This window comes from Lepidochelys olivacea (assembly GCF_965140295.1).
Source record: "Lepidochelys olivacea isolate rLepOli2 genome assembly, chromosome: 4".
NCBI classification, from domain to species: domain Eukaryota; kingdom Metazoa; phylum Chordata; order Testudines; family Cheloniidae; genus Lepidochelys; species Lepidochelys olivacea.
In genome coordinates, this window is record NC_140414.1 from 133,845,785 (window position 1) to 133,860,573 (window position 14,789).

Genomic DNA, 14,789 nt, shown 5'->3' on the forward strand with positions numbered 1-14,789 from the left:
AGTGATTAGAAATAGGTGCACTGGTCAGAATCTAGTGCTGCTTTCTCTTTTATTCCACCCCTTGAGTCCAAGGAGAATAATTGTTACTTATTTACACAACTAGAAATACATCAAATTAACTGTAAAATTTAAAAACAAATCCACCCAAAAAATATTGGTACAGTTCATCCTGTGGTTGTAGCTGTTAATTCTAAAGATATGCAAAAATCCCCTCATTCCCCATCCCCCCCCCCACGTATTCTTTTTTTTGTCATTTGATCTTGTTTTAAAATTTCATTTAGCTTTAGTCAGGGTCCACTGAAGGATGCACCAAACCTGATCTGCACCCCACATGCTGCCTGGTACAGTGAACAAGCTTCAATTGAGATGCGGGAAGAAGCAGCACGAGAGATCCGTAGGGCTATCACAGGTACTAACTTTTCGTACTTGTTCCTTCACTGAACGTTTTCTTGATTAAACAAATATATCGATTCTTCTCTTTGTCGGAGTATTAGAAGTTGAGATGGGCCAAACTGGGTTTTCTTAACCCCCCAACCCCCAGCTTGAAGAGGTAAATAGACCAGCTGATACCCACCAACTCTGTACCCACCGCTACTAATTGTTTTGGTACTTTGCAGTGATAAACAAAAGTAACGAGACAGGATGTAATTATTTTCAGGGTGGTCAATTAAAAAAATTAGTTGCGATTAATTTTTTAATTGAATTAATTTGTTTTGAGTTAATCGGTTGAGTTAACTGCCGTTAATTGACAGTACTAATTATTTTTCCAAATGATTTAGAGTGTACCCCTGTGACCAAAATCTCACCCTCTTTTTCTTGCTGGAGGTGTGTCTACTGACCTTTTCCATGGCTTTTGCTTTAGGTCTGAAGCCACCCTTTTGTAGACTGTCTTACATGTCCCCTGACACTCATCATCATTGGTGCTGTTTCTTTTGTTCTGTTCTCTCTTGGCTTCTCTCTACCTTCCAAAATTCATCCAAGTTTGTATTTAAATGCATCTTGCATTTCAACATCTGAAGGGGTAATTTTCAAGGATAAAAAATCACTTCAACTCTGAGTTCCTAATAACTCCAGTATCACAGCAAACCATATAAATGTTAACTATTTATATAGGAAAAATCTGTGAAGTCTTCAATACAAAATACTAATACAATAAGTATCAGGGGGTAGCCGTGTTAGTATGTATCCATAAAAACAACAAGGAGTCTGGCGGCACCTCAAAGACTAACAGATTTATTTGGGCATAAGCTTTCGTGGTTAAAAAACCACTTCTTCAGATGCATGGAGTGAAAATGTCTAATTTTCACTCCATACATCTGAAGAAGTGGTTTTTTAACCACGAAAGCTTATGCCCAAATAAATCTGTTAGTCTTTGAGGTGCCGCCAGACTCCTTGTTGTTTTTAATAAAATAAGGAGAAGTTTGGGTAACTTGGTTTCGATTTCAATCCCATAGAGTCCAAAATAAAAGGTGGCATTCTGTGTGCTGGAAAATGTTTCACTAATCACTATTGTCAGTTCTTTAGAATTTGGTCATTTTTTTCTCTGTGCAGTTCAGATTGAGTGCTCTGTAGATGTTAAGACCTATCTATTTCACTTGCACTGTGGTTGAGTGCCAACACATTGCTGTACAATTCAGGAAACTCTGCTGGCAGGGATTCTAGCGCCATAAATTAATGGAGGTTGGATTTTTTGCACAAGAGTTACATTCTTGATCTCTGGGATAGGATGTGCAAACCACCTTGCATTTCTAGGATGGCCAATCAGTGAGGCAGCATTGGTGGTGGGAGTCGTTCTTAGGTCAGGGGTATGGGATATGAATCAGTTAGCTCTACAGAGGAACAGGTGGTCATATATTAAAAGTTCTGCAATAGCCCACACACAAATGTGCACAGGAAAGGCTCTGGAACAGGACGGTTGTGATATCAAAGTTAGAAAGCATTGATTTATATTGAAGCTGTTGTCACTTTAACCTTTTGCACGTGATTTGTAGTAAGATTAAAGTGAAGTCAACATTAGGGTATTGAGAAGACATTGGATTTCAGCAGAACAAATGTAGAAAAGATATAGAAAGTGTGGAGTGAAATTGAGTAGATGAAAGCCCTGGGAGGAACAGAGAGAAAGAGAATAGTTGGAAAAAGACACATAATAAATGACTGCATGTCTCAGTAATATGCATGCCATTGGAAGAGAAACACATTCAAATTTTAAAAATAAATAAAAATACCAGTGTGGTTGTGCTGTAGAAAAAAGTACAAAGGAAGAAGCACAGGTAAGGAAAAACCTAAAGCCTACAGAATATGAATATAGATCCACTCTGAAAAAAGGGAGTGTGACACAGAAAAGTAAAAGTCACAAGTTGAAAGAAGATTGCAAAATACATTTAAAATAAACAAAAGTGCAAAATAAATGTTAGCAAGGGGGACTGGTGGGGTGTCTAAATGGCAGCAAGGCTAATATAGCGATTTGAAAAGATCAATATATGAAATGAAATGAACCCTTTGTCTCGGATTTCCCAAGAAGGAAGATGCTTGCAGGATAGGTGCCAAAAATAGACACAGGATCCAGTCCAGATCCCATTAAAGTCAATGGAAATACAATCATTTACTTCAATGGGAGTGGGATTATTATAATCTATTTTACAGTAGGGAACCAAGATCATCCCAAAAACTGACATTCAAGACTGATTCAGCACCCATTGAAATCATTTGGGAGTCTTTCCATTTTCTTCGGTTCATGTTGCATCTGCCTGTAAAAAGCTGAAGAGCTGTAACTTGAAGGCTGCATGAAATCTAAGCAAATATACTGAAGGAAATGGTTAGAGAGAGAGCAATCATCAGATGTATTTAAATTTACCTTTAGAAACGTAGGAAATACTTGGCAACTGAGAGGTGAAAATGTGCAGTGGATATTTAAGGAGGAATTTGAGTAAGGAAGAGGGTAAATAAGAGTCCGGGGTGAAATTCTGGTTCCATTCAAGTCCATGGCAAAATTCCCATTGACTGCAGTGGAAGTATGATTTCATCCCAGTTTTTCAGAAGTGTGTGTTTGCTGTTACTGAAACAGAATACAGGAAGAAAAGGTCAGAGACTGAGAGGAGAAGACTGCAGTGTTGGAGCTGAAGGACAGCCAGAGTATGGATACAGGTTTTTGCAATTTGGGAAGATGGACTTTAGAGATGACACAGGTAAATCAGTGACAGGATTTAGGAAGAGGCTGGATGTGGGAGAGAGTAAACAAAAATGAAACAGAGATCTGTAATATATGTTATTATTTATACCATATAGTATACTTAAACTTTATTATTGAGTATACATGATATATCCATGTTTTATTCCATGTTGTATTTCATATCCACTCTCTAGGTCGTATTCCAGACAGCCTGAAAAACTGTGTTAACAAAGATCATTTGACTGCAGCTACACACTGGGCCAGCATGGATCCAGGAGTAGTTCATCCAGAGCTTAATGGTGCTGCGTACAGGTAAGGATACTTAAGTAGAAAAAGAAATAGCTGTTTATCTCAGAGACAACTATTCTAGCTTAAAGGAAAGAAAGAGCCACCATTTAATAAAAGGATTTTGTGAAATTATTGTTGGATTTGGCCTGTATATATAGAGTTTTATTACTATATAATTGCTACATACATGATTGACTGAAATCAGTGATGTAATAAGTCAGTATGCTTCTATTCATTACCTCTTCGGAAGGCACCAATGCCAGTGTTTGGAACAGTGCAGATTGTATGTGCAAGGGAAGCAGTCCTGACTGGCTTCCACTGAACTGATTGCAGCCAATGTTCATTTTGCCGAAGGTAATAATATGGCTGCAAGCCACAGCGGGGTTACATTAGTAAGCTATTGGTACACATCTTAGTTGCTTTTAACCCCCTAAGATATGTACAAAAAGCCCACCAATGCACTTTCTGGAGTAGCTCTTTGCTGTTATAAATGTATATGGAGAAAGTGTCGTCTTAATTGTACATTTCATTTCTTTTTTAAATGTTCTTTACAAAGCATTTTTGGAACTAGTCATTTTATCCTCCCACTGTAAGTAGTAGTTCATAGTACATTGATAAGATAAAATAGGCAGAAGTTTATAAATATTATTTCACTACTATTTTGAATTTCTCTATTTTTTGCTTATTTTATCTCTTCTGTAAGTTCCTGGGACTGTTTTGACTGCTTTTTTCCCATCTCTTTATCTGCTGATGCTTTAACAGTGGCTGTTCATGGCTCCAAGCCAATTTCAAGCCATTTACTCTTATAAAAAGCAGATGCCCAGTCTTGCAGCTCCCAGCTGAGATTTTACACTATGAATTGAGTTAAAGTGGTTTACAAGGCCACAAAACTGCTGCTGAAAAGCAATGTCTTGAGGGAGGGGACAGTTCAAAACTGTCATAATTCTTCTTCAGTCCTTCACTTTTTTCCTTATCTTCCCCAGGTTCCTTTCCTCCCACATGCTCCAAGGGCTGTTTATTTTCTTTGCCCTCCCTATCAGCATTTCCCCTCACTCATAATGAGTGAAGGGACGTTGTATGTGTATGTCTCTGTGTGTGTCAGTGTTGAAGCCCTAGTTGTGCACTGGGTGAAGCACAGTTGTAACATTATCAGAAAGATCCAAGTGGCCAATCAGAATGTAGCTTTGGGCTGACAGGCCCATGTCCTGAAAGATATATAGGTATTTGAAATCCATGGGAGCTAGGTGCCTAAATACCTTTCAGGATCCAGGCCTCAGGGTCCAGTGTCATCATCTATATATTGGCAAGTATTCTGTGCTTCAAGGAAAATATTAACTTTGTCTGATCAAAATCATGATATATACATACAAATCAGAACAATTTGTAATTTATTTATTTTTGTTAAATGTGCCTATCTATTGCTCTAAGTAAAAAAACAAAACATATCAAAGAATAAAGCTATTTTTACTGGCCTCAACAGAAGGTTAAGCATAGTTTAGGAAAGTTATGCACAGAATAATTCTATTTAGAGGATAGTTAAACACATGCATAAGACTTTACAGGATCAGAGCTTTAATATGTATTTAATTGGAGTAATATAAGTACAGAAGTGTAACCAAAACCAACTGTATCAAGAATATTTTTAGGAATAGGAAAATAGCGAGTTCATGCATTCATTTTTTTTCAAAAGGATAGTAAAAGTTTAAAACATTTCACAACTTCATTTGCCAGTTTCAAAGGAAAACATGGGATAACATGATTTTGGTAATTAATTGATCTTTAAATATTCATGGTAAAAAGGCCTAATGGCCTGTGATGGGATGTTAGATGGGGTGGGATCTGAGTTACCCAGGAAAGAACTTTCTGTAGTATCTGGCTGGTGAATCTTGCCCATATGCTCAGGGTTTAGCTGATTGCCATATTTGGGGTCAGGAAGGAATTTTCCTCCAGGGCAGATTGGAAGAGGCCCTAGAGGTTTTTCGCCTTCCTCTGTAGCACGGGGCACGGGTCACTTGCTGGAGGATTCTCTGCTCCTTGAAGTCTTTAAACCACGATTTGAGGACTTCAGTAGCTCAGACATAGGTGAGAGGTTTTTCACAGGAGTGGGTGAGTGAGATTCTGTGGCCTGCGTTGTGCAGGAGGTCGGACTAGATGATCATAATGGTCCCTTCTGACCTTAGTATCTATGAATCTATGAAAATTTGTAATATTTCCATAAATACAAACAGCTTTTGCATTTAGTTAAGATTTTCTAAATTCAGTAGAGAGGGCAATACTACTGAGTGACTGAGAAGAAAGTACTGTACAATTTCTTAATTTGGAGGAAGATTTCTGAAATAACTTGATAAATTGTATCTGTACAAACCAATGTAGGGTAGTCTTTAAGAAATGCCAATGGGAACAATTGCCATATTGGTTGTGGTGATACAAAAAATATGGATTTGAAGCTGAGGCTTTATGAAAGAATTAATTTAAATAACAGTACTTGCTAGTGTTAAATTCCATTCTGCTTTTAGCACAAAAGTTAAATTGATGGTTTGAAACAAGTATTTCTGTCTTATCTTCTGTTTATGAGACTTTCATTCAGTCAGTTGAGTTGTGCAGTCTCTCACTAGGAGTATAATTTTTCAGATGTGCTAAAAACCATATGGATAAGAATGTGGATGGTCATTTATATGTATAAAATGCAAATATGTATAAAATGCCTTTTGGTAGACTAAAACTAACAAGAACATTTAATCCTGGAAATATCGTTATTTGAATAGTGATAAGGGATAGAACTTCTAAGTGAATCAAATATGTTGTTGTTACAAGCAAAGAAGAACGTTCAGCAATTACCAGCTGAACATAATCCAGATCAAATGCCTTTTGAAAATCATAATATCCTGCAGAAAAGAAATCTCTCATTTATTGTATGCTAAACATGGATAGCTGGTCTGTTAAGAAGGTCAGGCAAAGAGGACTGTAGTTACTGTTCCAGAAGCAAAGATTAATGATGTACCTGAGAAGTTTGATGAATTATGTAAGAGAAATGGAAAGGAACCAACCTATATGTAATAGTCTTAATTCTTAGGTAAAGTAGAGGCATGCACTGTGGTGTATTATTGTTGTATATTCATTATTGGACTACTTATTAAATAATACACCTCTGTTTACTGTGACACAAAGTGCAAGATACAGCCAGATACATTGACATGACCCACAGTAGACACAGAGATCATGCAGTTTACAGATATTGAAATGTCTTCTGCCTTCAAACAGATACAGACAAGAATAGCATAACCATACTTTAGATATTATTGTTGTTACCTGTACTGGAATAAATTATACAATGAATAGCATGTTAAAGAGTATTTAAAGAGTGATTCACACACTCTGCCTGGAAGAGTAAATCTTTACTTAAATTATAAACACTTTGGGATGGAGACATTCTCTTGTCATGTGTTTGTACAGCACCTAGCCCAGTGGGGCTGGGGCCTCTAGGCACTACTACAATGTAAATAATAATAAAGTGGATTAAATTGAAAATGGGTAAACAGTTGATTGTTAATCCCAGGTCAGAAGGTTAGAGATTTTGTTATAAAGTGCTATGGGGGCGGAGGGGAGAGGAGCAGCTTGACAAAGGTGAGATCAGCTATGTCTTGGTTCTGCTGGGGCAATTAGATTAGTTTATGACACAATTACCTGGCTTGTTTTTTGGATTATTGATGCCAGAGATGAAGGGTTGGGAGAGAGGGACTGTAAGACTCTGGATAGAATTCATCAGCTGATTAACAGTGTAAGAGAGAATGAAACAGTGAAGCAACGGGGCTGCAAATGCCAGGTGCATATATAAAATGATTGCTGAATTTACATGACATGTGTTTAAAGGTAAGATTGATTAAAAGGTTGGAATAACACTGTTATAGTTGAATTAGGGAAAATAACGAGACAGAATTTACCAAAAGTTCATGGCAAAATAAATTGGGAGTACAGGAGCAGTACTAGTGCGGCATCAGCAAAGAGACATGTTATCAGTATTCTGGTTGATATAACGCCCAGTTTAGATTCAGGACAAAAGAGTAATTGTATGACTCTTGGATGTTAGATTTATAGGAAACATTTTTCTGCTAAGAGGGGTTGAAGGTCAGAATTTGGATCACAAGATAGTTCATTACTAGTATTAGTTGGGATTACTGTGCAAACACTGATATCATTCTTCAGTAGAGACTCCTGACCTAGAACCTGTATGGTTTAAATGGGAGATGCTGTCTGGAAGGTAATTCTCTATGAAGAGAACACAATTTTGGACTTTGCTCCCTTCCTGATTTGTCAGAGCCCAAGTTTGTTGACCGTGTGGGCACATGGACAGCACAGTGTATTTCCATGAGTATTTCAGGAATGGGCAGATGGTGAGGGGTTGATGTTGGAAGCTGGAGAATCTTTGTTGCAAGGGCTGCTATGTTGGGAGTGTCTTTTAATTTGAGAATTATTGTCCTCTCATGATATGTATTTTAATTTTTGTACAAAACACTATTGAATAAACCCTTTTCAAAATTAAATATGAATAAATAAAACAGTGCCCTACTGTAAGGTATTCATAGGCATTGAAGTAAATTTGATAAGATTCAAATTGAAGTACTGAAAGTAGGAACTAATTTCATTTTCAGTTGCCAATTCAATCTGGAATAAACTCTCTGGAGGGGCAGAGAAGCACTCTATAAATTGTTGGTTTCAGAGTAACAGCCGTGTTAGTCTGTATTCGCAAAAAGAAAAGGAGTACTTGTGGCACCTTAGAGACTAACCAATTTATTTGAGCATGAGCTTTCGTGAGCTACAGCTCACTTCATCGGATGAAGTACTCCTTCAAGTACTCCTTTTCTTTTTACTCTATAAATTAACACTTGCAGAGTTCCATGGAAGGTACTCTGTTGCGTGTGGGTGGGGGATGAGGAATTAAATTTGTTGGCCGACAGATGGTATGATCCTCTAAATCAACAGATATCCAAACAGCAGGAACAGCATTAACATCTATGGGAGCCTCCACCAAAGTGAGCAGGCCAACAGATAACTTCCTGGCCTGCCATGTCTTCCCCAAAAGCCATTCAGAGCTCTAGTTGTATGGTGTTTGTGACGTGAATCTTCTGTGGGATTTAGGTGATGAAGTAGAAAAGCTGCTTCCATACTGCATCCTCTCCTCTGAGTTTGCTGGCCATTCCAGCCAAATTCCACCCTGATATTTAGAAAAGTTTCAATAGGCTTCAATTGTAATTCCTGCCATTTAGCCTAAATGAGTAATAGGCCAGCAGATTACACTGCTACTTTTAAAATAAACACCCTCATTAAGGCCCTTGGGTAAACACAATGCCAGTTGAGGACAACAAAAGACAATTGCATGTTCTTATGATTGGAGTGGGAGAGAGAATTATAGGATACAATAAGTGGCTGGTATGAGAGAACCCCTAAAGGTGAATTGGAGGCATTTGGCTGAAGATTAAAAAAAAATTGGTAACCTCACAAAAGAGGATAGACACACATAGCTGTTGTTGAAATGTCAGCTGCACAGAATCTAGAGACCATGAGCTGCCAATTTGCCATTTTTGGTGCCCTGATAATATCACGGCCACTATAAAACCAGATTGAAAATGTTATTCTCTTGCAAACCCCTACAATATTTAACCATGATGCTTGCCCAGGAAAAGTAACAAAACACAAACACAGTTCTTTGTTTGTGACCTCCCCATTCCTTCCCACATGCTGAAGGTCTATAGCAAGTTTGAAGTTCAAAAACCAAATCAAGTTTTTAGGGCTCAATTTTGCCACCCTTAGACTGAATAGAACCTTACTCCATGAGTAGTCCCATTGGTTTAAATGAGACTACTCATGGACTAAGATACTCCACTGTGTTTTATGACACAGTCCTAGTTGACTAAGTTTGTATGTTTATTTTAAAAGAAAAGTTTCAGAGTAACAGCCGTGTTAGTCTGTATTCGCAAAAAGAAAAGGAGTACTTGTGGCACCTTAGAGACTAACCAATTTATTTGAGCATAAGCTTTCGTAAGCTACAGCTCACTTCATCAGATGCATATCGTGGAAACTGCAGCAGACTTTATATATACACAGAGAATATGAAACAATACCTCCTCCCACCCCACTGTCCTGCTGGTAATAGCTTATCTAAAGTGATCATCAGGTGGGCCATTTCCAGCACAAATCCAGGTTTTCTCACATCCCCCCCACCCCCATACACACACAAACTCACTCTCCTGCTGGTAATAGCTCATCCAAACTGACCACTCTTCAAGTTTAAATCCAAGTTAAACCAGAACATCTGGGGGGGGGGTAGGAAAAAACAAGAGGAAACAGGCTACCTTGCATAATGACTTAGCCACTCCAAGTCTCTATTTAAGCCTAAATTAATAGTATCCAATTTGCAAATGAATTCCAATTCAGCAGTTTCTCGCTGGAGTCTGGATTTGAAGTTTTTTTGTTTTAAGATAGCGACCTTCATGTCTGTGATTGCGTGACCAGAGAGATTGAAGTGTTCTCCGACTGGTTTATGAATGTTATAATTCTTGACATCTGATTTGTGTCCATTTATTCTTTTACGTAGAGACTGTCCAGTTTGACCAATGTACATGGCAGAGGGGCATTGCTGGCACATGATGGCATATATCACATTGGTGGATGTGCAGGTGAACGAGCCTCTGATAGTGTGGCTGATGTTATTAGGCCCTGTGATGGTGTCCCCTGAATAGATATGTGGGCACAATTGGCAACGGGCAACGGGCTACTATTAATTTAGGCTTAAATAGAGACTTGGAGTGGCTAAGTCATTATGCAAGGTAGCCTGTTTCCTCTTGTTTTTTCCTACCCCCCCCCCCAGATGTTCTGGTTTAACTTGGATTTAAACTTGAAGAGTGGTCAGTTTGGATGAGCTATTACCAGCAGGAGAGTGAGTTTGTGTGTGTATGGGGGTGGGGGGGATGTGAGAAAACCTGGATTTGTGCAGGAAATAGCCCAACTTGATTGTCATGCACATTGTGTAAAGAGTTGTCACTTTGGATGGGCTATCACCAGCAGGAGAGTGAATTTGTGTGGGGGGGTGGAGGGTGAGAAAACCTGGATTTGTGCTGGAAATGGCCCACCTGATGATCACTTTAGATAAGCTATTACCAGCAGGACAGTGGGGTGGGAGGAGGTATTGTTTCATATTCTCTGTGTATATATAAAGTCTGCTGCAGTTTCCACGATATGCATCTGATGAAGTGAGCTGTAGCTCACGAAAGCTTATGCTCTAATAAATTGGTTAGTCTCTAAGGTGCCACAAGTCCTCCTTTTCTTTTTAAAAGAAAAGACATTGTTTCAGATTCACATGATCTTGAAACCCATTCAACTGATTTCAAAACTTTACAAAAGAATCCTTTGGTATGCTTCAGTCCCACAGGAGAAATTCAGAAAAGCCAAGAGGAAAGGAAAATAAGGAGATAGGGTCCAGCATTGCACCCAGTGAAGTCAATTGTAAGACTCCCAGTGACTGTGAAGGATCAGGATCATAATTTTAGAGTGGAATGGCTCTTTCAGTTCATGTTTTTGATATATATGTTGTCACTCATGCTGTCAGATGAACCAGCAAGCCAGGAATATGAAGGAATTATCAAATTCCCATTTCTAATCTGGTTAAAGTAAAGTGTTGATTACCTTAATTAACAACACCTGTATATGGTGCAGTCATCTTGAGCTTTACATACACAAAACAAAAATCTTTGCCATTCTCCTTGAAGATGGCACAATTCCTGGGCCAGGTGGGCTTTGCCGTCAGCCATCTCTGAGTTTTAATTGTTCTCATTTTCCTCTCTTAGCAGGTATCCCCCAGGTGTTGTAAGCGTGGCTCCAGCTGGCATACCTACGGCAGTAGAAGGAATAGTTCCTAACCCCATGTCTTTATCACACGGCCTTCCTGCTGTAGCCCATCCACCACATGCTCCTTCCCCCGGCCAAACAGTCAAACCAGAAGCTGATAGAGACCACCCAAGTGACCAATTGTAGCCTAAGAAAACAGCATTCCCAACATTGGAGATTTCAACTTCAGAGAGTGTGTGGAAAAAATCTGGATTTTGAATAAAGGCAAAACCATGAACTTACAGGAGGAGACAATAATTGTTTTAGAAACTGGTCCAATATACAGTATAAAAAGAAAAGGTGGGAGACAAAAAGAAGATTCGGAAACGTTTTTTCCTCCATATAAATTGTAGTTTGTCCCTGTCCAGTGGACTGATTCACTGTTTCTGTGTCCTATGGGTTCTTTGTTAAGCAAAAGAAGTTAGTAGTTAATTATATCATGAATGTACTTGTCTGTGTACAGTTTTTAGAACATTAAAAAGGGTTTGTTTTGCTTAGCTGTCAACAAGGAAAAAACACATAAGGGAGACATTCAACAAACCAATTTTGAGATTAAAATCCTTTCTTTTATATGTTAAAACATGCCCAAAAATGAGGCAGTTGGCAAACTTCTCAGGACAATGAATTTTTCCCATTTTTCTTTCTACGCCACACAGTGCATTGTTTTTTCTACCTGCTTGTCTTATTTTTTAGAATGATTTAGTAAACAAAAGAAAAAACAGTTTTTCCTTATTTTGGCATGATTTCCCTTATTTCAAAATGAAGTCAACATTGCAAAGAAATTTTGAGGAAAAAAAAAAGGTTTTGTATAAACAAGCATTGTGCTTTTTGTCACCAGTTAAAGTATATATTATTGGTGGTTTGCGAAAAAGGCACTAGACTACTGAAAAGTAGCAGCATTTCATTGCCTACATTGATTCCTTCCCGGTAATGTGGTAGGCTAGCAATATTTTTGGTTAAAATCATGTTTGTGACTGTAACCATTTGTATGAATTATTTTAAAGAAATAAAAATCCCAGACAAATATCATATGTGTAAAAATTTTTATTTCTAGTATCTGTTTGTTTATTCAACTTTTATTAGCTTTCTTAGATGTAATTTTTAAAAGGATGCTGTCAAGTATTTCATTTCTAGCTTTACTTTGCTCTCCGTTGTTTGTAAAACGCTCTTGGAAGCTTGAAAAATAAAAACTCTTTCCTTACCATTTTTCCCTTTTCCATTTCATAAATGTTGATCTTTATCCTGTGTTTCTAATGAAGTTTGAAATTAAGATAGCTTTTGATTTACTTCCTCATTTTGTGCACCAGCATCATCAGCTACAGTATGGTAACAATATTTATTATGCTGTGGAGACAGCAGAGGGGGCACAACCGTAACAAAATAATAAACTTCTTTTGTGGAAGTTCTACATAAATATGGTGTGTTGTTTGGTTTATTTTACTTTATGATCACGGAGAGGTGTGGCGTGGCAAAATTATATTGAAAACCCTGACGATACTTCCTTCAAAACTGCAGAACCGTTTTAAAGTATGTTGGATTCGGGTGGAGCCACTTGGCATTTATTTCGATATTGTTTTCAGGTGTCCTCTTAGAATCATAGAATAGAATATCAGGGCTGGAAGGGGCCTCAGGAGGTCATCTAGTCCAACCCCCTGCTCAAAGCAGGACCCATCCCCAATTAAATCATCCCAGCCAGGGCTTTGTCAAGCCTGACCTTAAAAATATCTCAGGAAGGAGATTCCACCACCTCCCTAGGTTACGCATTCCAGTGTTTCACCACCCTCCTAGTGAAAAAGTTTTTCCTAATATCCAACCTAAACCTCCCCCACTGCAACTTGAGACCATTACTCCTCGTTCTGTCATCTGCTACCACTGAGAACAGTCTAGAGCCATCCTCTTTGGAACCCACTTTCAGGTAGTTGAAAGCAGCTATCAAATCCCCCCTTATTCTTCTCTTCTGCAGGCTAAACAATCCCAGTTCCTTCAGCCTCTCCTCATAAGTCATGTGTTCCAGTCCCCTAATCATTTTTGTTATGCTCCGCTGGACGTTTTCCAATTTTTCCACATCATTCTTGTAGTGTGGGGCCCAAAACTGGACACAGTACTCCAGATGAGGCCTCACCAATGTCGAATAGAGGGGAACGATCACATCCCTCGATCTGCTGGTAATGCCCCTACTTATACATCCTAAAATGCCCTTGGCCTTCTTGGCAACAATTGCACACTGTTGACTCATATCCAGCTTCTCGTCCACTGTAACCCTTAGGTCCTTTTCTGCAGAACTGTTGCCTAGCCATTCGGCCCCTAGTCTGTAGCGGTGCATGGGATTCTTCCGTCCTAAGTGCAGGACTCTGCACTTGTTCTTGTTGAACCTCATCAGATTTCTTTTGGCCCAATCCTCCAATTTGTCTAGGTCCCTCTGTGTCCCACCAGCATATCTATCTCTCTTCCCGGTTTAGTGTCATCTGCAAACTTGCTGATGCAGTCCACACCATTCTCCAGATCATTTATGAAGATATTGAACAAAACCGGCCCCAGGACCGACCCTGGGGGCACTCCACTTGATACTGGCTGCCAACTAGACATGGAGCCATTGATCACTACCCATTCAGCCTGACAATCTAGCCAGCTTTCTATCCACCTTATTGTCCATTCATCCAGCCCATACTACTTTAACTTGCTGGCAAGAATACTGTGGGAGACCGAGTCAAAAGCTTTGCTGAAGTCAAGGAACAACACATCCACTGCTTTCCCCTCATCCACAGAGCCAGTTATCTCATCATAGAAGGCAATTAGATTCGTCAGGCATGACTTGCACTTGGTCAATCCATGCTAACTGTTCCTGATCACTTTCCTCTAAGTGCTTTAGAATTGATTCCTTGAGGACCTGCTCCATGATTTTTCCAGGGACTGAGGTGAGGCTGACTAGCCTATAGTTCCCTGGATCCTCTTCCTTCCCTTTTTTAAAGATGGGCACTACATAGCCTTTTTCCAGTCGTCTGGGACCTCCCCCGATCGCCATGAGTTTTCAAAGAAAATGGCTAATGGCTCTGCAATCACATCCGCCAACTCTTTTAGTACTCTCGGATGCAGCGCATCCAGCCCCATGGACTTGTGCTCGTCCAGCTTTTCTAAATAGTCCCGAACCACTTCTTTTTTCACAGAGGACTGGTCACCTCCTCCCCATGCTGTGCTGCCCAGTGCAGTAGTCTGGGAGCTGACCTTGTTCGTGAAGACAGGCGAAAAAAGCATTGAGTACATTAGCTTTTTCCACATCCTCTGTCACTAGGTTGCCTCCCTCATTCAGTAAGGGGCCCACACTTTCCTTGATTTTCTTCTTGTTGCTAACATACCTGAAGAAACCCTTCTTGTTACTCTTAACATCTCTTGCTAGCTGCACTTCCAGGTGTGATTTGGCCTTCCTGATTTCACTCCTGCATGCCTGAGCAAT

General features: G+C 39.2%; 1 protein-coding gene across 17 annotated transcripts in view; it reads left to right on the forward strand.

The window, feature by feature from the left end:
• Positions 1-12,364, forward strand: part of CTBP1 (C-terminal binding protein 1) — a 431,872-nt gene extending 419,508 nt beyond the window's left edge. For 12 of the 17 annotated variants that reach the window (XM_084626458.1, XM_084626459.1, XM_084626450.1 and 9 more), the window contains 3 exons: positions 282-409; positions 3,364-3,481; positions 11,299-12,364. In XM_084626458.1, coding sequence (XP_084482584.1) covers positions 282-409; positions 3,364-3,481; positions 11,299-11,485 — 433 coding nt within the window. In that variant the 3' untranslated portion in view covers positions 11,486-12,364. The remainder of the gene's footprint in view (positions 1-281; positions 410-3,363; positions 3,482-11,298) is intronic. The other 5 variants (XM_084626461.1, XM_084626464.1, XM_084626460.1 and 2 more) reach the window with 2 other exon arrangements.
• Positions 12,365-14,789: the final 2,425 nt, after the last annotated feature.